The 23,792-nt window shown below is 46.7% G+C and overlaps 2 protein-coding genes across 5 annotated transcripts in view; one reads left to right on the forward strand and one right to left on the reverse strand.

Moving 5' to 3' along the window:
• LOC134948168 (ficolin-2-like) overlaps positions 1–23,792 on the reverse strand; it is a 625,934-nt gene that overhangs the window by 137,457 nt on the left and 464,685 nt on the right. The gene's annotated exons all lie outside the window — the stretch shown is intronic.
• Positions 1–23,792, forward strand: part of LOC134948164 (ficolin-2-like) — a 59,259-nt gene that overhangs the window by 13,038 nt on the left and 22,429 nt on the right. For all 3 annotated transcript variants that reach the window (XM_063935991.1, XM_063935990.1, XM_063935992.1), the window contains 3 exons: positions 646–690; positions 7,233–7,268; positions 19,247–19,279. In XM_063935991.1, the coding sequence (XP_063792061.1) occupies positions 646–690; positions 7,233–7,268; positions 19,247–19,279 (114 nt within the window). The remainder of the gene's footprint in view (positions 1–645; positions 691–7,232; positions 7,269–19,246; positions 19,280–23,792) is intronic.

The raw sequence follows: 23,792 nt of genomic DNA on the forward strand, positions 1-23,792 counted from the left end.
TGGCGGAATAGCTGCCGATCCACATGCTTGTGTCGAAAACGGTTTTGGCCCCCTTTTCGACCATCTCAGTTCGACTTTAAAAAAAGTCAAATAAGATGGGGACAGCAGCGCCGGAGACGGGGAGAGCCGAGGCGGGGACCGGGAGAGCAGCGCTGAAGGCTGTCACAGCCACCACTCACAGTAGCGTCCACCCGGCTCCAGCAAGCAAGACCATGCTTGCTGGAGCTGGGTGGACGCTGCCGTGAGCGGCGGCTGTGGAAAGGGGGAGACGGGGAGCGGCAGCAGCTGTGACAGGGGGGCGGGGAGCGGTGGCTGTGACAGGGGGGACGGAGCGGCGGCTGTGACAGGGGGGACGGAGCGGCGGCTGTGAGAGAGGAGGGACTGGGGGGGGATGGGTAGAGCCGCGGGAAGACGGGTGAGAGCAGTGTTACTGCAGCGGCTATAAAGTCGAATTGAGATGTCCATTGAATAGGCCAGGTCGGATCCATTCCAACAACTGAATGTCGGAATGGATCCGACTTCAGTTGAATATACACGATAGACAGGTTGCTGATGTTGTGAGTCAGTGTCTATAACGTGCTATATGTGCATTAGTCATTATTATCACATACTGTACATGTGTTATGTATTATATATTATTTGCAGGACCCCCGGGTATCGCAGGAGCAGCTGGGCTTCCCGGACAGAAAGGTTGGTGACAATTTGTAATTACCTGTAAAAAAAAATAATTCAAGACCGTACCTGTTGGGATCACCATTTTGACAGATTTTTGGGTGTGACTGTAAGTAACACATCTGGGATATCTGCTATGGCACGTCTGAGTAATAAATAGAGGTACAGAAACATGTAACTGACAGTGATTTAGAACAGAAATTAAATGTCTTTCTCTGTTATCCTGGAAACTACCTTTGTGAGTGGCTAATTTATAAATATTAAATGGTAATTAGTATTTCTCTGACGTCCTAGTGGATGCTGGGAACTCCGAAAGGACCGTGGGAAATCGCGGCTCCGCAGGAGACTGGGCACAACTAAAGAAAGCTTTTAGGTCACCTGGTGTGCACTGGCTCCTCCCACTATGACCCTCCTCCAAGCCTCAGTTAGATTTTTATGCCCGGCCGAGGCTGGATGCACACTAGGGGCTCTCCTGAGCTTCTAAAAAGAAAGTATATATATATATTAGGTTTTTTATTTTATAGTGAGACCTGCTGGCAACAGGCTCACTGCACCGAGGGACTAAGGGGAGAAGAAGCGAACCTACCTGCTTGCAGCTAGCTTGGGCTTCTTAGGCTACTGGACACCATTAGCTCCAGAGGGATCGACCGCATGGAACTGGCCTTGGTGTTCGGTCCCGGAGCCGCGCCGCCGTCCCCCTTACAGAGCCAGAAGCAAGAAGAGGTCCGGAAAATCGGCGGCAGAAGACATCAGTCTTCACCAAGGTAGCGCACAGCACTGCAGCTGTGCGCCATTGCTCCTCATACACACTTCACACTCCGGTCACTGAGGGTGCAGGGCGCTAGGGGGGGGCGCCCTGAGCAGCAATAAAAACACCTTGGCTGGCAAAAATATCACAATATATAGCCCCAGAGGCTATATGTGTGATAATTACCCCTGCCAGAATCCATAAAAAAGCGGGAGAAAAGTCAGCGAAAAAGGGGCGGAGCTATCTCCCTCAGCACACTGGCGCCATTTCTCCCTCACAGCTCCGCTGTAAGAAAGCTCCCTGGCTCTCCCCTGCAGTCTGCACTACAGAAAAGGGTAAAAAAGAGAGGGGGGGCACTAAATTTAGGCGCAGTATATATAACAGCAGCTATAGGGGACATAATTCAGTTAGTCCCTGCATGATTATATAGCGCTCTGGTGTGTGCTGGCATACTCTCACTCTGTCTCCCCAAAGGGCTTTTGTGGGTCCTGTCCTCTGTTAGAGCATTCCCTGTGTGTGTGCGGTGTGTCGGTACGGCTGTGTCGACATGTTTGATGAGGATAATTATGTGGAGGCGGAGCAGATGCCTATAGAAGTGATGTCACCCCCTGCGGGGCAGACACCTGAGTGGATGGACTTATGGAAGGAATTGCGTGCAAGTGTCGACTCCTTACACAAAAAATTTGACGACATGCCAAATGCGGGACAGCCGGCTTCTCAGCTCGTGCCTGCCCAGGCGTCTCAAAGGCCATCGGGGGCTCTAAAACGCCCGCTACCTCAGATGGAAGACGCAGATGTCGACACGGATACTGACACCAGTGTCGACGACGATGAGTCTAGTCTAATGTCCACTAAGGCCATTCGTTGCATGATTGAGGCAATGAAAGAGGTGTTACACATTTCTGATATAAACCCAGGTACCACTAAAAAGGGTATTATGTTTGGGGAGAAAAAACTACCCGTAGTTTTTCCCCCATCGGAAGAATTAAATGAAGTGTGTGAAGAAGCGTGGGCTTTCCCTGATAAAAGATTGGTTATCTCTAAGAAGTTACTAATGGCGTTCCCTTTCCCGCCAGAGGATAGGTCACGTTGGGAAACACCTCCTAGGGTGGATAAAGCGCTCACACGTTTGTCAAAAAGGTGGCACTACCGTCTCTGGATACGGCCGCCCTCAAGGAACCTGCTGATAGAAAGCAGGAGGCGATCCTGAAGTCTGTATATACACACTCAGGCATTTTACTTAGACCAGCTATTGCGTCAGCATGGATGTGCAGTGCTGCCGCTGCGTGGTCAGATTCCCTGTCAGAAAATATTGACACCCTAGACAGGGACACTATTCTGCTAACCATAGAGCATATAAAAGACTCAGTCTTATACATGAGAGATGCACAGAGGGAGATCTGCCGGCTGGCATCTAAAGTAAGTGCATTGTCCATTTCTGCTAGGAGAGGCTTATGGACTCGGCAGTGAACAGGGGATACAGATTCGAAAAAGCACATGGAAGTTTTGCCTTATAAGGGTGAGGAGTTATTTGGGGATGGTCTCTTGGACCTAGTTTCCACAGCAACTGCTGGGAAGTCAGCATTTTTACCCCATGTTCCCTCACAGCCTAAGAAAGCGCCGTTTTATCAGGTACAGTCCTTTCGGACCCAGAAAAACAGGCGTGGAAAAGGCGGGTCCTTTCTGTCCAGAGGCAGAGGTAGGGGAAAAAGGCTGCAACAAACAGCAGGTTCCAAGGAGCAAAAGTCCTCCCCCGCGTATTCCAAGTCCGCCGCATGACGGTGGGGCTCCACAGGCGGTGCCAGGTATGGTGGGGGGCCGCCTCAAAAATTTCAGCGATCAGTGGGCTCACTCACAGGTGGATCCCTGGATACTTCAAATAGTATCTCAAGGGTACAAACTGGAATTCGAGGCGTCTCCACCCCACCGGTTCCTAAAATCTGCCTTGCCGATTACTCCCTCAGACAGGGAGGCGGTGCTAGCGGCAATTCACAAGCTGTATTCCCAGCAGGTGATAATCAGGGTGCCCCTACTTCAACAAGGACGGGGTTACTATTCCACACTGTTTGTGGTACCGAAACCGGACGGTTCGGTGAGACCCATTTTAAATTTGAAATCCTTGAACACATACATAAAAAAATTCAAGTTCAAGATGGAATCGCTCAGGGCGGTTATTGCAAGCCTGGACGAGGGGGATTACATGGTATCCCTGGACATCAAGGATGCTTACCTGCATGTCCCCATTTACCATCCTCACCAGGAGTACCTAAGATTTGTGGTACAGGATTGCCATTACCAATTCCAGACGCTGCCGTTTGGACTGTCCACGGCACAGAGGGTGTTTACCAAGGTAATGGCGGAAATGATGATACTCCTTCGAAAAAAGGGAGTTTTAATTATCCCGTACTTGGACGATCTCCTAATAAAGGCGAGGTCCAAGGAGCAGTTGTTGGTAGTAGTAGCACTATCTCAGGAGGTGCTACACCAGCACGGTTGGATTCTGAATATTCCAAAATCACAGCTGGTTCCGACGACACGTCTACTGTTCCTGGGTATGATTCTGGACACAGTCCAGAAAAAAGTGTTTCTCCCGGAGGAGAAAGCCAAGGAGCTGTCATCTCTAGTCAGAGACCTCCTGAAACCAAAGCAGGTATCGGTGCATCACTGCACGCGGGTCCTGGGAAAGATGGTGGCTTCTTACGAAGCAATTCCTTTCGGCAGGTTCCATGCCAGAATCTTTCAGTGGGACCTGTTGGACCAATGGTCCGGATCGCATCTTCAGATGCATCGCCTAATAACCCTGTCTCCAAGAACCAGGGTGTCTCTGCTGTGGTGGCTGCAGAGTGCTCATCTTCTAGAGGGCCGCAGATTCGGCATACAGGACTGGGTCCTGGTGACCACGGATGCCAGCCTTCGAGGCTGGGGGGCAGTCACACAGGGAAGAAACTTCCAAGGACTATGGTCGAGTCAGGAGACTTCCCTACACATAAATATTCTGGAACTAAGGGCCATTTACAATGCCCTAAGTCAGGCAAAATCCCTGCTTCTACACCAGCCGGTACTGATCCAGTCAGACAACATCACGGCAGTCACCCATGTAAATCGACAGGGCGGCACAAGAAGCAGGATGGCAATGGCAGAAGCCACAAGGATTCTCCGATGGGCGGAAAATCACGTACTAGCACTGTCAGCAGTGTTCATTCCGGGAGTGGACAACTGGGAAGCAGACTTTCTCAGCAGGCACGACCCGGGAGAGTGGGGACTTCATCCAGAAGTCTTCACACTGATTGTAAATCGGTGGGAACGGCCACAGGTGGACATGATGGCGTCCCGCCTAAACAAAAAACTAGAGAGATATTGCGCCAGGTCAAGGGACCCTCAGGCGATAGCTGTAGACGCTCTAGTGACACCGTGGGTGTACCAGTCAGTTTATGTGTTCCCTCCTCTGCCTCTCATACCAAAGGTACTGAGAATAATAAGAAAACGAGGAGTAAGAACAATACTCGTGGTTCCGGATTGGCCAAGACGAGCGTGGTACCCGGAACTTCAAGAGATGATCTCAGAGGACCCATGGCCTCTGCTGCTCAGACAGGACCTGCTGCAGCAGGGGCCCTGTCTGTTCCAAGACTTACCGCGGCTGCGTTTGACGGCATGGCGGTTGAACACCGGTTCCTAAAGGAAAAGGGCATTCCGGAGGATGTCATTCCTACGCTGATTAAAGGCAGGAAAGATGTAACTGCAAAACATTATCACCGCATAGGGCGGAAATATGTTGCTTGGTGTGAGGCCAGAAAGGCCCCAACAGAGGAATTTTAACTAGGTCGATTTCTGCATTTCCTACAAGCAGGAGTGACTATGGGCCTGAAATTAGGCTCCATTAAGGTACAGATCTCGGCTCTGTCGATTTTCTTCCAGAAAGAACTAGCTTCACTACCTGAAGTTCAGACATTTGTAAAAGGAGCGCTGCATATTCAGCCCCCGTTTGTGCCTCCAGTGGCACCTTGGGATCTCAACGTGGTGTTGAGTTTCTTAAAATCACATTGGTTTGAGCCACTAAAAACCGTGGATCTAAAATATCTCGCGTGGAAAGTGGTCATGTTATTGGCCTTGGCTTCGGCCAGGCGTGTATCAGAATTGGCGGCTTTGTCATATTAAAGCCCTTATCTGATTTTCCATATGGATAGGACAGAATTGAGGACTCGTCCCCAGTTTCTCCCTAAGGTGGTATCGGCTTTTCACTTGAACCAACCTATTGTAGAGCCTGCGGCTACTAGGGACTTGGAGGATTCCAAGTTACTGGACGTAGTCAGGGCCTTGAAAACTTATGTTTCCAGGACGGCTGGAGTCAGGAAAACTGACTCGCTGTTTATCCTGTATGCACCCAACAAACTGGGTGCTCCTGCTTCTAAGCAGACTATTGCTCGCTGGATTTGTAGCACAATTCAGCTTGCACATTCTGCGGCTGGACTGCCGCATCCTAGATCAGTGAAAGCCCATTCCACGAGGAAAGTGGGCTCTTCTTGGGCGGCTGCCCGAGGGGTCTCGGCTTTACAACTTTGCCAAGCTGCTACTTGGTCAGGGGCAAACACGTTTGCTAAATTCTACAAATTTGATAACCTGGCTGAGGAGGACCTGGAGTTCTCTCATTCGGTGCTGTAGAGTCATCCGCACTCTCCCGCCCGTTTGGGAGCTTTGGTATAATCCCCATGGTCCTTTCGGAGTTCCCAGCATCCACTAGGACGTCAGAGAAAATAAGATTTTACTCACCGGTAAATCTATTTCTCGTAGTCCGTAGTGGATGCTGGGCGCCCATCCCAAGTGCGGATTGTCTGCAATACTTGTACATAGTTATTGTTAACTAAAGGGTTATTGTTGAGCCATCTGTTGAGAAGCTCAGTTGTTTTCATACTGTTAAACTGGGTATAGTATCACGAGTTATATGGTGTGATTGGTGTGGCTGGTATGAGTCTTACCCGGGATTCAAAATCCTTCCTTATTATGTCAGCTCGTCCGGGCACAGTATCCTAACTGAGGCTTGGAGGAGGGTCATAGTGGGAGGAGCCAGTGCACACCAGGTGACCTAAAAGCTTTCTTTAGTTGTGCCCAGTCTCCTGCGGAGCCGCTATTCCCCATGGTCCTTTCGGAGTTCCCAGCATCCACTACGGACTACGAGAAATAGATTTACCGGTGAGTAAAATCTTATTGTTTGCCTCATGATTAGTCTCCAGGGCTTTTTATCATATCCTGCAATAGACATTACACATATACACATAGCGTACCTGCAAGTATTACAGCCTCTCCGCACACCTGGGTGCACTAATCATTAGCTGAGGCATCTTCTGGGAACACATTAGGCTCAGACCTTGATGTGCATAACACGGACCGTGCAAAACCAAACACTTGTCAGTGCTCAGCAAGGGATGAGTGACTGAGAGCTGAATGTAAAAGCTGCCCATTGGTTTATGCACAAATATGTCCCTGTAAATTTACATTAAATATGGAGCATAGATGCCTCCGGAGTTCCAAATCATGAACATCGTGGGATTTAATATTCAACAACTGCTCCAAGTCCCACATGACCCACTCTACTAGTAATGTCTCTTGTTACTCCCCCTGTGTCAGCCATCATGTATCTGTGTGTGTGTCACGTGCTGGACGTGGGATCCCCTAGTAAGAACAGTAGATGGTCTGGGAGTGTGACTGAGTAGTGACTGTGATGTGAGGACCCCCCTCATATACAGCAGCATAGAGACTGGTATATGTACAGTGCAAGTGTCACTACTACTCATTGTTATATGTCATTGTGATGCAGGAAATCCAGGTGTTCCAGGGCTGCCGGGACCAAAAAGTGAGTTGCAATGTAATACAGTCTGCTGTTGTGCTCGTGCTGTCTAATTAGATTGCAATCTCTTCTGAGAAGAAATCTGCAATTAGGAGACCAATAAGGAGAGTATTGCTGTAGCCAATGCAGTTAGAGGAAGACCAGTAAGGAGGGTATTGCTGTAACAAATGCAGTTATGGGAAGACCAGTAAGGAGAGTATTGCTGTAACAAATGCAGTTAGGGGAAGACCAGTAAGGAGGGTATTGCTGTAGACAATGCAGTTATGGGAAGACCAGTAAGGAGGGTATTGCTGTAGCCCATGCAGTTAGAGGAAGATCAGTAAGGAGGGTATTGCTGTAGCCAATGCAGTTATAGGAAGACCAGTAAGGAGGGTATTGCTGTAGCCAGTGCAGTTATGGGAAGACCAGTGAAGAGAGTATTGCTGTAGCCAATGCAGTTAGAGGAAGACCAGTAAGGAGGGTATTGCTGTAGCCAATGCAGTTATGGGAAGACCAGTGAAGAGAGTATTGCTGTAGCCAATGCAGTTAGAGGAAGACCAGTAAGGAGGGTATTGCTGTAGACAATGCAGTTAGGGGAAGACCAGTAAGGAGGGTAATGCTGTAGCCAATGCAGTTAGGGGAAGACAAGTAAGGAGGGTATTGCTGTGGACAATGCAGTTAGGGGAAGACCAGTAAGGAGGGTATTGCTGTAGCCAATGCAGTTAGGGGAAGACCAGTAAGGAGGGTAATGCTGTAGCCAATGCAGTTAGGGGAAGACAAGTAAGGAGGGTATTGCTGTGGACAATGCAGTTAGGGGAAGACCAGTAAGGAGGGTATTGCTGTAGCCAATGCAGTTAGGGGAAGACCAGTAAAGAGGATATTGCTGTAGCCCACGCAGTTAGGGGAAGACCAGTAAGGAGGATATTGCTGTAGCTTATGCAGTTAGGGGAAGACCAGTAAGGAGTGTATTGCTGTAGCCAATGCAATAAAGGGAAGACCAGTAAGGAGGGTATTGCTGTAACCAGTGCAGTTATGAGAAGACCAGTAAGGAGGGTATCGTTGTAGCAGAGGCGTAACTAGGGTTTTTGGAGCCCAGGGCAAGATGGAAAATGGCGCCCCCCCCCCTTAAAAAAAAAAAAACACTAAAAGAAGCATGTGCGCGCGTCGAAGGCGCGCGCCAAAAAAATGGGCGTGGTCACATTCAAGAAGGGGTGTGGCTACGCTTCAGAAGGGGTGAGGCCACTGAAAATGGCCCACAATGCCAGTTACATTGCTCCACGGTGCCGGATACATTCCCCATGGTGCCAGATACATGCCCCACGGTGCAAGATACATGCCCCACGGTGCCAGATACATGCCCCATGGTGCCAGATACATGCCCCACGGTGCCAGATACATGCCCCACAGTGCCAGATACATGCCCCACTCAGTGCCGGATACAATGCCCCACTCAGTGCCGGATACAATGCCCCACAGTGCCAGTTACATGCCCCACAGTGCCAGTTACATGCCCCACAGTGCCAGATACATGCCCCACAGTGCCAGTTACAGTGCCCCACAGTGCCAGTTACAGTGCCCCACAGTGCCGGATACAGTGCCCCACAGTGCCAGTTACAGTGCCCCACAGTGCCGGATACAGTGCCCCACAGTGCCGGATACAGTGCCCCACAGTGCTGGATACAATGCCCCACAGTGCCAGTTACATGCCCCACAGTGCTGGATACAATGCCCCACAGTGCCAGTTACATGCCCCACAGTGCCAGTTACAGTGCCCCACAGTGCCAGTTACAGTGCCCCACAGTGCTGGATACATGCCCCACAGTGCCAGATACAGTGCCCCACAGTGCCAGTTACAGTGCCCCACAGTGCCAGTTACCTGCCCCACAGTGTCAGTTACAGTGCCCCACAGTGCCAGTTACAGTGCCCCACAGTGCCAGTTACTGTGCCCCACAGTGCCAGTTACTGTGCCCCACAGTGCCAGATACAGTGCCCCACAGTGCCCCACAGTGCTGGATACATGCCCCACAGTGCCAGGCACCCCCCGTTCCGCCGCCGGACCCCCCCTGCCCCGTCACTCACCTGTGAGGGGAGGAGAGCGCAGCGCAGCGCCTCTCCTTTCCCTCGCTGCTCCCTCCGGACGCCGGCGACTGTCTGGCGCCGGTTCGCTAGCCAATCAGAGCTCGCGGACCGGCAGCCAATCAGGAGCCGGTCCGCAAGCCCTGATTGGCTAGCGCCGGAGACCGGACACGGCAGCGCTGCTGGCAGCGCTGCTAGTGCTCCAGCGGCGGTGAGGGGAGGGAGAGACGCTGCGCTCTCTCCTCCCCTCACATTTAGGTGTAACGGGGCGAGTGGGGCATGATGCCCTGGACGCCGGCGGCGCCCCCCTCTCCTGGGCCTGCCAGGGCGCCCAGGGCACGTGCCCCACTCGCCCTACCCTAGTTACGCCTCTGCGTTGTAGCCAATGCAGTTAGTGGAAGACCAGTAAGGAGGGTATTGCTGAAGCCAATGCAGTTACAGGAAGACCAGTAAGGAGAGTATTGCTGTAGCCAATGCAGTTATGGGAAGACCAGTAAGGAGGATATTGCTGTAGCCAATGCAGTTATGGGAAGACCAGTAAGGAAGGTATTGCTGTAGCCAGTGCAGTTATGGGAAGACCAGTAAGGAAGGTATTGCTGTAGCCAGTGCAGTTATGGGAAGACCAGTAAGGAAGGTATTGCTGTAGCCAGTGCAGTTAGGGGAAGACCAGTAAGGAGAGTATTGCTGTAGCCAATGCAGTTAGGGGAAGACCAGTAAGGAGGGTATTGCTGTAGCCAATGCAGTTATGGGAAGACCAGTAAGGAAGGTATTGCTGTAGCCAGTGCAGTTAGAGGAAGACCAGTAAGGAGAGAATTGCTGTAGCCAATGCAGTTAGAGGAAGACCAGTAAGAAGGGTATTGCTGTAGCCAGTGCAGTTAGGGGAAGACCAGGAAGGAGGGAATAGCTGCAGCCAATGCAGTTATGGGAAGACCTGTAGGGAGGGTATTGCTTTTGCCAATGCAGTTAGGGGAAGTCCAGTAAGGAGGGTATTGCTGTAACCAGTGCAGTTATGGGATGACCAGTAAGGAGGGTATTGCTGTAGCCAATGCAGCTAGAGGAAGAGCAGTAGTAAGGAGAGTATTGCTGCAGACAATGCAGATAGGGGAAGACCAGTAAGGAGGATATTGCTGTAGCCAGTGCTGTTATCGGAAGCCTAGTAAGGAGCATATTGCTGTAGCCAATGCAGTTAGGGGGAGACCACTAAGGAGGGTATTGCTGTAGCCATGCAGTTAGGGGAAGACCATTACGAAGGATACAGCTGTAGGCAATGCAGTTAGGGGAAGACCAGTAAGGAGGGTATTGCTGTAGCCAATGTAGTTTGGGGAAGACCAGTATGGAGGGTATTGCTGTAGCCAATGCAGTTAGGAGAAGACCAGTAAGGAGGGTATTGCTGTAGCCAGTGCAGTTAGGAGAAGACCTGTAAGGAGGGTATTGCAATGCAGTAATGGGAAGAACAGTAAGGAGGGTATCGCTGTAGCCAGTGCAGTTAGGAGAAGACCTGTAAGGAGGGTATTGCAATGCAGTTAGTGAAATGCCAGTAAGGATGGTATTGCTTTAGCCAAAGCAGTTAGGAGAAGACAAGTAAGAAGGGTATTGCTGTAGCCAGTGCAGTTAAGAGAACACCAGTAAGGAGGGTATTTCTGTAGCCAATGCAGTTAGGGGAAGACCAGTAAGTATGGTATTGCTGGAGCCAGTGCAGTCAGGGGAAGACCAGTAAAGAGGGTATTACTGTAGCCAGTGTAGTTAGAGGATGACCAGTAAGGAGGGTATTGCTGTAGAAAGTATAGTTAGGGGAAGACCAGTAAGGAGGGTATTGCTGTAACCAATGCAGTTAGAGGAAGAGCAGTAGAAAGGAGGGTAATGCTGAAGTCAATGCAGTTATGGAAAGTCCAGTAGGGAAAGTATTGCTTTAGCCAATGCAGTTAGGGGAAGACCAGTAAGGAGGGTATTGCTGTAACCAGTGCAGTTATGAGAAGACCATTAAGGAGGGTATTGCTGTAGCCAGTACAGTTCTGTGATGACCAGTAAGGATTGTATTGCTGTAGCCAATGCAGCTAGAGGAAGAGCAGTAGTAAGGAAGGTATTGCTGCAGCCAATGCAGTTAGGGGAAGACCAGTAAGGAGGATATTGCTGTGGCCAATGCAGTTATGGGAAGACCAGTAAGGAGGATATTGCTGTAGCCAATGCAGCTAGGGTAAGACCAGTAAGGAGGGTATTGCTGTAACCAATGCAGTTATGGGAAGACCAGTAAGGAGGATATTGCTGTAGCCAATGCAGTTATGGGAAGACCAGTAAGGAGGGTATTGCTGTAGCCAGTGCAGTTAGAGGAAGACCAGTAAGGAGGATATTGCTGTAGCCAATGCAGTTAGAGGAAGAGCAGTAATGAGAGTCTTGCTGTAGCATATGCCGTTACAGGAAGACCAGTAAGAAGGGTATTCCTGTTGTCACTGCTGTTAGGGGAAGACCAGTAAGGATGGCATTGCTGTAGCCAGTGCAGTTAGGAGATGACCAATAAGGAGGGTATTGCTTTATCCAATGCAGTTAGGGGAAGACCATTAAGGATTTTTTTGTTTTAACCAATGCAGTTAGGGGAAGACCAGGAAGTAGGTAGCCAGTGCAGTTAGAGGAAGACCAGTAAGGAGGGTAATGCTGTAGCCAATGCAGTTAGGGGAAGATCAGTAAGGAGGGTATTGCTGTAGCCAGTGCAGTTAGAGGAAGACCAGTAATGAGGGTAATGCTGTATCCAATGCAGTTAGGGGAAGACCAGTAAGGAGGGTATTGCTGTAGCCAATGCAGTTAGGGGAAGACCAGTTTGAAGGGTATTGCTGTAGCCAATGCAGTTAGGAGAAAACCAGTAAGGAGGGTATTGCTGAAGCCAATGCAGTTATGGAAAGTCCAGTAGGGAAAGTATTGCTTTAGCCAATGCAGTTAGGGGAATACCAGTAAGGAGGGTATTGCTGTAACCAGTGCAGTTATGAGAAGACCAGTAAGGAGGGTATTGCTGTAGCCAGTACAGTTCTGTGATGACCAGTAAGGATTGTATTGCTGTAGCCAATGCAGCTAGAGGAAGACCAGTAAGGAGGGTATTGCTGTAGCCAATGCAGTTAGCGGAAGACCAGTAAGGAGGGTATTGCTGTAGCCAATGCAGTTAGGGGAAGACCAGTATGGAGGCTATTGCTTTAGCAAATGCATTTAGGGGAATACCAGGAAGTAAGGTATTGCTGTAGCCAATGCAGTTAGGAGAAGACCAGTAAGGAGTGTATTGCTTGTAGCCAACGCAGCTACGGGAAGACCAGTAAGGAGGGTATTGCTGTAGCCAATGCAGATAGGAGAAGACCAGTAAGGAGGGTATTGCTGTAGCCAATGCAGTTTGGAGAAGACCAGTAAGGAGGGTATTGCTGTAGCCAATGCTGTTAGTGGAAGACCAGTAAGGAGGGTTTTGCTGTAGCCAATGCAGTTAAGAGAAGACCAGTTAGGAGGGTATTGCTTTATCCAATGCAGTTCGGGGAAGACCATTAAGGATTTTTTTGCTTTAGCCAATGCAGTTAGGGGAAGACCAGGAAGTAGGGTATTGCTGTAGCCAATGCAGTTAGGGGAAGACCAGTTTGAAGGGTATTGCTGTAGCCAATGCAGTTAGGGGAAGACCAGTAAGTAGGGTATTGCTGTAGCCAGTGCAGTTAGAGGTAGACCAGTGAGGAGGGTATTGCTGTAGCCAGTGCAGTTAGAGGAAGACCAGTAAGGATGGTAATGCTGTAGCCAATGCAGTTAGGGGAAGACCAGTAAGGAGGGTATTGCTGTAGCCAGTGCAGTTAGAGGAAGACCAGTAATGAGGGTAATGCTGTAGCCAATGCAGTTAGGGGAAGACCAGTAAGGAGGGTATTGCTGTAGCCAGTGCCTTTAGAGGAAGACCAGTAATGAGGGTAATGCTGTAGCCAATGCAGTTAGGGGAAGACCAGTAAGAAGGGTATTGCTATATCCAGTGCAGTTAGAGGAAGACCAGTAATGAGGGTAATGCTGTAGCCAATGCAGTTAGGGGAAGACCAGTATGGAGGCTATTGCTTTAGCAAATGCATTTAGGGGGATACCAGGAAGTAAGGTATTGCTGTAGCCAATGCAGTTAGGAGAAGACCAGTAAGGAGTGTATTGCTTGTAGCCAACGCAGCTACGGGAAGACCAGTAAGGAGGGTATTGCTGTAGCCAATGCAGATAGGAGAAGACCAGTAAGGAGGGTATTGCTGTAGCCAATGCAGTTTGGAGAAGACCAGTAAGGAGGGTATTGCTGTAGCCAATGCTGTTAGGTGAAGACCAGTAAGGAGGGAGTTGCTGTAGCCAATGCAGTTAAGGAGAAGACCAGTAAGGAGGGTATTGCTGTAAACAATGCAGTTATGGGAAGACCAGTAAGGAGGGTATTGCTGTAGCCAATGCAGTTAACGGAAGACCATTAAGAAGGGTATTGCTGTAGCCAATGTAGTTAGGGGAAGGCCAGTAAGGAGGGTATTGCTGTAGCCAGTGCAGTTAGGGGAAGACCAGTAAGGAGGGTATTGCTGTAGCCAGTGCAGTTAGGGGAAGACCAGTAAGGAGGGTATTGCTGTAGCCAATGCTGTTAGTGGAAGACCAGTAAGGAGGGTTTTGCTGTAGCCAATGCAGTTAAGAGAAGACCAGTTAGGAGGGTATTGCATTATCCAATGCAGTTCGGGGAAGACCATTAAGGATTTTTTTGCTTTAGCCAATGCAGTTAGGGGAAGACCAGGAAGTAGGGTATTGCTGTAGCCAATGCAGTTAGGGGAAGACCAGTTTGAAGGGTATTGCTGTAGCCAATGCAGTTAGGGGAAGACCAGTAAGTAGGGTATTGCTGTAGCCAGTGCAGTTAGAGGTAGACCAGTGAGGAGGGTATTGCTGTAGCCTGTGCAGTTAGAGGAAGACCAGTAAGGAGGGTAATGCTGTAGCCAATGCAGTTAGGGGAAGACCAGTAAGGAGGGTATTGCTGTAGCCAATGCAGTTAGAGGAAGACCAGTAATGAGGATAATGCTGTAGCCAATGCAGTTAGGGGAAGACCAGTAAGAAGGGTATTGCTGTAGCCAGTGCAGTTAGAAGAAGACCAGTAAGGAGGTTAATGCTGTAGCCAATGCAGTTATGGGAAGACCAGTAAGGAGGGTATTGCTGTAGCCAGTGCAGTTAGAGGAAGACCAGTAATGAGGGTAATGCTGTAGCCAATGCAGTTAGGGGAAGACCAGTAAGGAGGGTATTGCTGTAGCCAGTGCCTTTAGAGGAAGACCAGTAATGAGGGTAATGCTGTAGCCAATGCAGTTAGGGGAAGACCAGTAAGAAGAGTATTGCTATATCCAGTGCAGTTAGAGGAAGACCAGTAATGAGGGTATTGCTGTAGCCAATGCAGTTAGCGGAAGACCAGTAAGGAGGGTATTGCTGTATCCAATGCAGTTAGGGGAAGACCATTATATATATCTTTATTGTCATTAACAAACACCAAGGGATGTCAACAAAAAAAATCAAGCAAAACCATATCACATAACATAAACGTGCAGCGAGTTACATTTCAAGGCCTAAGATTGAAACATTTAACAATTTAGCATGCTTACTGCGCTCGGAAAGAAGCTATTATGCAGCCTCTTTGTGCGTGAGTAGACAGCCCTAAAGCGTCTTTTTGATGGCAATCTTGAAAAGATTGGGTAATTTGGATGACTAGGGTCCCCCAAAATGACCATAGATTTCTTAAGGATCCTCTTTTCATATATCTCATAAATACTAGGCAACCTGACACCAATTGCTCTACCTGCTGTCCTAACCACCCGATCCAGGGCCTTTCGTTCTGCAACAGTACAATTTCCGAACCATAAGACAATCCCGTAGGTCAGTACACTCTCCACAACACTACGATAAAAATTTACCAAGGTCCCTTTACTCACACTAGCAGATTTTAATTTCTTCAAAAAGAAAAGACGTTGCTGCGCCCTCTTTATCAAAAATATTATGGAGGCTATTGCTTTAGCCAATGCATTTAGGGGAATACCAGGAAGTAAGGTATTGCTGTAGCCAATGCAGTTAGAGGAAGACCAGTAAGGACGGTATTGCTGTAGCCAATGCAGTTAGGAGAAGACCAGTAAGGAGTATATTGCTTGTAGCCAACACAGCTAGGGGAAGACCAGTAAGGAAGGTATTGCTGTAGCCAATGCAGTTAGGAGAAGACCAGTAAGGAGGGTATTGCTGTAGCCAATGCAGTTAGGAGAACACCAATAAGGAGGGTATTGCTGTAGCCAATGCTGTTAGGTGAAGACCAGTAAGGAGGGATTTGCTGTAGCCAATGTAGTTAAGGAGAAGACCTGTAAGGAGGGTATTGCTGTAAACAATGCAGTTATGGGAAGTTATGGGAAGACCAGTAAGGAGGGTATTGCTGTAGCCAATGCAGTTAACGGAAGACCATTAAGAAGGGTATTGCTGTAGCCAATGTAGTTAGGGGAAGACCAGTAAATTGCTGTATCCAATGCAGTTAGGGGAAGGCCAGTAAGGAGGGTATTGCTGTAGCCAGTGCAGTTAGGGGAAGACCAGTAAGGAGGGTATTGCTGTAGCCAGTGCAGTTAGGGGAAGACCAGTAAGGAGGGTATTGCTGTAGCCAATGCTGTTAGTGGAAGACCAGTAAGGAGGGTTTTGCTGTAGCCAATGCAGTTAAGAGAAGACCAGTTAGGAGGGTATTGCTTTATCCAATGCAGTTCGGGGAAGACCATTAAGGATTTTTTTGCTTTAGCCAATGCAGTTAGGGGAAGACCAGGAAGTAGGGTATTGCTGTAGCCAATGCAGTTAGGGGAAGACCAGTTTGAAGGGTATTGCTGTAGCCAATGCAGTTAGGGGAAGACCAGTAAGTAGGGTATTGCTGTAGCCAGTGCAGTTAGAGGTAGACCAGTGAGGAGGGTATTGCTGTAGCCAGTGCAGTTAGAGGAAGACCAGTAAGGAGGGTAATGCTGTAGCCAATGCAGTTAGGGGAAGACCAGTAAGGAGGGTATTGCTGTAGCCAATGCAGTTAGAGGAAGACCAGTAATGAGGTTAATGCTGTAGCCAATGCAGTTAGGGGAAGACCAGTAAGAAGGGTATTGCTGTAGCCAGTGCAGTTAGAAGAAGACCAGTAAGGAGGGTAATGCTGTAGCCAATGCAGTTAGGGGAAGACCAGTAAGGAGGGTATTGCTGTAGCCAGTGCAGTTAGAGGAAGACCAGTAATGAGGGTAATGCTGTAGCCAATGCAGTTAGGGGAAGACCAGTAAGGAGGGTATTGCTGTAGCCAGTGCCTTTAGAGGAAGACCAGTAATGAGGGTAATGCTGTAGCCAATGCAGTTAGGGGAAGACCAGTAAGAAGGGTATTGCTATATCCAGTGCAGTTAGAGGAAGACCAGTAATGAGGGTATTGCTGTAGCCAATGCAGTTAGCGGAAGACCAGTAAGGAGGGTATTGCTGTATCCAATGCAGTTAGGGGAAGACCATTATATATATCTTTATTGTCATTAACAAACACCAAGGGATGTCAACAAAAAAATCAAGCAAAACCATATCACATAACATAAACGTGCAGCGAGTTACATTTCAAGGCCTAAGATTGAAACATTTAACAATTTAGCATGCGTACTGCGCTCGGAAAGAAGCTATTATGCAGCCTCTTTGTGCGTGAGTAGACAGCCCTAAAGCGTCTTTTTGATGGCAATCTTGAAAAGATTGGGTAATTTGGATGACTAGGGTCCCCCAAAATGGCCATAGATTTCTTAAGGATCCTCTTTTCATATATCTCATAAATACTAGGCAACCTGACACCAATTGCTCTACCTGCTGTCCTAACCACCCGATCCAGGGCCTTTCGTTCTGAAACAGTACAATTTCCGAACCATACGACAATCCCGTAGGTCAGTACACTCTCCACAACACTATGATAAAAATTTACCAAGGTCCCTTTACTCACACTAGCAGATTTTAATTTCTTCAAAAAGAAAAGACGTTGCTGCGCCCTCTTTATCAAAAATATTATGGAGGCTATTGCTTTAGCCAATGCATTTAGGGGAATACCAGGAAGTAAGGTATTGCTGTAGCCAATGCAGTTAGAGGAAGACCAGTAAGGACGGTATTGCTGTAGCCAATGCAGTTAGGAGAAGACCAGTAAGGAGTGTATTGCTTGTAGCCAACACAGCTAGGGGAAGACCAGTAAGGAAGGTATTGCTGTAGCCAATGCAGTTAGGAGAAGACCAGTAAGGAGGGTATTGCTGTAGCCAATGCAGTTAGGAGAAGACCAGTAAGGAGGGTATTGCTGTAGCCAATGTAGTTAAGGAGAAGACCTGTAAGGAGGGTATTGCTGTAGCCAATGCAGTTATGGGAAGACCAGTAAGGAGGGTATTGCTGTAGCCAATGCAGTTATGGGAAGACCAGTAAGGAGGGTATTGCTGTAACCAATGCTGTTAGGGGAAGACCAGTAAGGGTGGTATTGCTGTAGCCAATGCAGTTAGGGGAAGACCAGTAAGGAGGGTATTGCTGTAGCCAATGCTGTTAGGTGAAGACCAGTAAGGAGGGATTTGCTGTAGCCAATGTAGTTAAGGAGAAGACCTGTAAGGAGGGTATTGCTGTAAACAATGCAGTTATGGGAAGTTATGGGAAGACCAGTAAGGAGGGTATTGCTGTAGCCAATGCAGTTAACGGAAGACCATTAAGGAGGGTTTTGTTGCAGCCAATGTAGTTAGGGGAAGACCAGTAAATTGCTGTATCCAATGCAGTTAGGGGAAGGCCAGTAAGGAGGGTATTGCTGTAGCCAGTGCAGTTATGGGAAGACGAGTAAGGAGGGTATTGCTGTAGCCAGTGCAGTTAGGGGAAGACCAGTAAGGAGGGTATTGCTGTAGCCAATCCTGTTAGTGGAAGTCCAGTAAGGAGGGTATTGCTGTAGCCAATGCAGTTAGGGGAAGACCAGTAAGGAGGGTATTGCTGTAGCCAATGCAGTTAGGGGAAGACCAGTAAGGAGGGTATTGCTGTAGCCAATGCTATTAGTGGAAGACCAGTAAGGAGGGTATTGCTGTAGCCAATGCAGTTATGAGAAGACCAGTTAGGAGGGTATTGCTGTAGTCTTTTCATGAATTCAGGTATCTGCAGTATTTTCTGTGAGAGACATGAGCATATTCTGGAAATGTGTATTATATGTATGTAACATGATGGTTACAGAATGTATGTGATGAACCAATGATAGCTTAGAGCCAAGGCTTACACTTATGCATGAGGCAGCCTAACTTGGATATTTTTTTAACGGGGCAATCATTTACCAGGCTAAACCATGCCTTGTACATGATTGCCCCTTTAAAATAAGTCACAGTTCGGCCAGCATTCCACACGGCCGCCGAACTCGCACTTCATTACATCCCGCCCTTGCATACTGTATATAGAGAAGAGTAGAGGACCAAGGACTGAATCTCATTGTCTCCAATTGATAGATGGATAGAGATCAACAAACACTTAACAAAAAATCTCGTAAAAGGATGAGAACCAGTATAGGACAACTTAGGGATTTTGGCTTTGTATGGTCAGTTGTGGCAAATATAACAGAGAGATCTAGGAGACATAGAATGACCTTTATTTTTAGTACTGATGAGACCATTGCCAACCTCAGACAGATCTATATCTGTGAATAGTTGGGGCTGATGGCCAAAGTGAAGAGGGTCCAACAGTGTCCGGGAGATTCAGTTTCATTCAGCCACATTTTCACTCTTAGCTGCTTTTTGTTTGTCAATCTTTTATATAATTGCTTCCCATAATGTATCATCATTTATCTGTAATTTCAGTACCCAGCACAATGCCCGGGTAATGTTTTGTCCGTACTGATTATTTTACATTTACAACCCATTATTGTTTTTTAAATGTTCTCATTTTATCATTGTGCATTTTTTTTATGTCCACAGGGGATAAGAGAGACATTCCGGAAACTGTCTACAGTAAGTTCAGAGTTGCCAACTTAATGGTTGCCCCCCCAGGTCGGCACAGTGGTGGGCAATGCTGGGTGTGTGGATTGTCATAAGGGTGGGGTCGTGATGCAGTGATAGAGGCAGCCGGTAGGTCATTGCTGTATGTTTACGTCATCATAGCCTCACCCCCCCCCCCCCCCCCCCGCTGTATAATGCAGACATTACTGGTACTGTACAGCAGGGGGCGTGGCTATGATGACATGTTTCAGCATCTATTGCATCGGCAGGCACCGCCCACTTTCACAGATAGCTGCAGTGTAGTGCAGACCAGTGACCGTGAATGAGGGTGGTGGAGACAAGCTCTGGAAGACTTGGCTACCTTCCAGGGGAGGGGGGTTGCAGGTGCAACACACGATTTTCTGGAGCCTCCCGGCCATTCCCAGAGAATAGACAAGTTTAAGTACAGTAAGTTCTTTCATACACACATTTATTTCTGTCATTATACATTTAGTTTTTAATGAATTTTTACAACAGAAATGTATAGTAACTATTTGAGTTGTAGCTTCCTGTATGAAAATGTTGTAAAGGTTGACAGAGGGGGATGCAGTCAATTTACCTACAATCAAACTCCCGACGGTCAAAATACCGACATTTCAAACACTTACAAGTTCAAAATACTGACATTTACAATGTCGACAGGTCAAAAAGTTGCCAGGAGTTTTTCATGATTTTTTCATCGAAACCAACTTGTTCATACTTCACTATCCCAGTGGACCTGGAGGGGGAATATAATAGTGCGCCGAGCGCAGCGAACCACCATGCCCGAAGCATGGCGAGTACTGCGAGCCATGCGAGGGGACACGTTACACTTATACGGTGTCAATGTCGACCTATGCCGACATATACACTAAAAACCAATGAAAACCTTGTGTCGACTCTTCGACCTGTCGACATTTTAAATGTCGGTATTTTCACCTTGTCGGTATATTGACTATCGGTCAATTGTCGGTATTTTGACCGTCTGGATTTTGATTGTGGGTACTTCATACTAATCCCACCAGAGGAGTCACTGGGTCTGGTGACATCCTGTGTGCACTCTGTCACCCCCATTGCACACCTCGGGCACCAGCAGCTGAAAAGTGGGCATGGCCTAAATTAAAGGGGCGTGGCCTAGGTGGAAATCAAAGTGATGTCACTCCTGTGGCCGCCCAGGGTCCCCAGAGATGCTTTGCTGCCCCCAGAGAACTGTGCCTGCAGTGTCGGCTTCTACTTTATGACAGTAGCTGAGTGCTGTAGCAGAATATCACACTGCAGCACCCTTCTCCTGTCACTGTGGAGAAGCCAGCATTTTGGTGTCACCCCCTCTGAAGGTTACACCTGGGTGCGAGCAGCACCCCCCTTCTGATGCCACTGAAGCACTGGTGTTTCTATAATGGGTGCAGTGTGTGTGGTGCACCCGGGCCCCTGAGTCCAGAGGGGGCCCCCACCACACACGCTGCACCCATTTTCTGAATACTCACCCCTCAGGAGTCCCACAGCTACGTCCATGGCGGTGTTAAAACTCTGTGAAAATGGCCCAGCGGCCATTTTCACAGAGTTCTGCGAGTAAGGATAGAGCAACTTTCTATCAAACTTAATTGATTTTGACAGGTTGACACGCCCCCCTTTAAAAACACTTTGATGGGGTCAGGGGGTCCGTTTCCTGGGTTAGGACTTGAGGCTATCTGAGCATTTTAAAATAGACGGACACCTAATTAGCGAAGTAATCTATCCATCTTTGTGAGTGTAGATGTCAATATATGAAATTGAAACCATAAAGCTCTCATTGTGTGAAACCACTTGTTGATTTTTTTTTTTTAGAAGTATGTAGTATATTGCCAGTTTTTGATAAAACGTGTAATTTGATTAAAACATTGTCCCTATATATTTTTTTCTAGTTCATACAAATACATGTGCTGCAAAACAAAACTGTTTTGACATTTTCATGTCTAGTATGTGTTTGTTTTTTGCGTTGTGTGTGTACAATGAAAAATCTATTGTATATATTATGAGACATTTTTGAAGTATGTAGTATATTGCCAGTTTTTTTTATAAAATGTGTAATTTGATTAAAACATGGTTCCTATATTTTTTTCTAGTTCAAACAAATACATGCGGTGCAAACTAAAACTGTGTTTTTACATTTTCATGTGTAATATGTGTTTTTGTTTTTGCTATAGTGTGTGTACAATGAAAAATATAATGATATATTATGAAAATGACAAAATTATAGTTTGACTAGTTTACTAAAGTTTATCCAACAGATAAAAATGATGTCTTCAAGAGCCATGAGGCAATACATGCCTCTGTGGCATACACAGCCAGCCCTAACCAGTACTGCAGCTTTATTCACATTTTATCATGCGATAGTGTCACTTATTCACGTTCCATCACACAGTACCACTTTACCTTATAAACATAATACCACACAGTAATGCCCCTTACACATATGACACACATATGACACACATTAGTAATGCATTTATAAACATAATAACGCACAGTAATGCCCCTTACACATGACACACATTATTAATGAATGTGCCTTACACATTATGCCAACCTTTTTTAATGTACTTATACACATAATGACCCTTACATATATGCCGCACATTATTAATGCCCTTATACACATAATGACACACATAAAGTCCCTTACACATATGCCGCACATTACTAGTGCACTATACACATAATGACACACATTAGTAATGCATTTATAAACATAATACCACACACTAATGGCCTTTACACATGACACACATTATTAATGTCCTTATAAACATAATGCGCCTTACACATTATACCAACCTTTATTAATGTCCTTATACACATAATGACCCTTACATATATGTTGCACATTATTAGTGCACTTATACACATAATGACACACATTAGTAAGGCATTTATAAACACAATACCGCACAGTAATGCCCCTTACACATATGACGCAAATTATTAATGTCCTTATACACATAATGTGCCTTACACATTATGCCAACCTTTATTTATGTCCTTATACACATAATTACCCTTAAATATATGCTGCACATTATTAATGCCCTTATACACATAATGACACACATAAAGTCCCTTACACATATGCTGCACATTACTAGTGCACTTATACACATAATGACACACATTAGTAATGCATTTATAAACATAATACCACACAGTAGTGCCCCTTATTCACCTTACATCACACCATATTGCTCTTTATTCCCATTAGACTACACAGAAGTGCCCTTTCTATACGTTATGCAACACATTAGAGCACCATATACACATAATGCCACACATGAGAAATGCATTCATAAACATAGTACCACACAGTAATGCCCCTTACACATATGACACATTATTAATGTACTTATAAACATAATGCGCCTTACACATTATGCCAACCTTTATTAATGTCCTTATACACATAATGACCCTTACATATATGCCGCACATTACTAGTGCACTTATACACATAATGAAACACATTAGTAATGCATTTATAAACATAATACCGCACAGTAATGCCCCTTACACATGACACACATTATTAATGTCCTTATAAACATAATGTACCCTACACATTATGCCAATCTTTATTAATGCCCTAATACACATAATGCCTCACATATGCTGAACACTATTGCACAACCAACCCACTCACACACAGCACTCACACAGCCGCTAACACTGTGACCTCTGTCTCTGCTTGGATACAGATATGTCCTCAGACATCTTGCCTCAATGAGCCAGACGGCAAGAGATGCTTGTCCAGAGGCAGCTGGCAACTCTGCTAACATTGGGAGCCTTTTTTTATAAAAATGCATTGCAATGTGGCTAGGATGCACAAGCAGCTTCTGCTGATTAAAATTATACAGTATGCAGCATGCTTATATTCTGTGTGTGACTGGCTGTATCTGCATACAAAATGCTACACACAGAATATAGGCATTCCACATATCATTTTAATCAGAAGAAGCTGCTTGTGCCCCTAGGCATTTGCCTAGTTTGCCTACGCCTAGGGCCTGCTTTAGTGGCATAACTAGTAAACAAATTGATGGGGTAAATATTAGTAACTGTTTGTAACAAATTGTGGGGTCATTATTAGGTACTGTTTATTACAATTAAAATATATTATTTAGAAGGTTTCTCTGCTGTAACCCTTTTGGTAAATTGGTTTGAACTGGGTTATCCTGGCACAGGGTTATCCCGGCTTAGTGAATATACATCAAAATGCTTACAGCACCGTGCAACACTCAGGATTTCAGTAATTGTAGAAAAATCTTAAAAACATTCCACATTTTAGAATATAGCATTGTTTAACGCATTGATTGTTTCAATTAAATGTTATTTATTTTTTTATTTACATTTTTTTTCCCACTAAACAGAAACGTTGGCTTTTAGCTCCACTCTCAACGCTTGTGGCTAGAGTCGCTGCGCTGCTTTGGCAAAATGTTTTGGTTAAATTGCATCTTCTACCCATGACTGGGGCCATTTTTTA

Source organism: Pseudophryne corroboree, chromosome 8 (genome assembly GCF_028390025.1).
Source record: "Pseudophryne corroboree isolate aPseCor3 chromosome 8, aPseCor3.hap2, whole genome shotgun sequence".
Classification (NCBI taxonomy): domain Eukaryota; kingdom Metazoa; phylum Chordata; class Amphibia; order Anura; family Myobatrachidae; genus Pseudophryne; species Pseudophryne corroboree.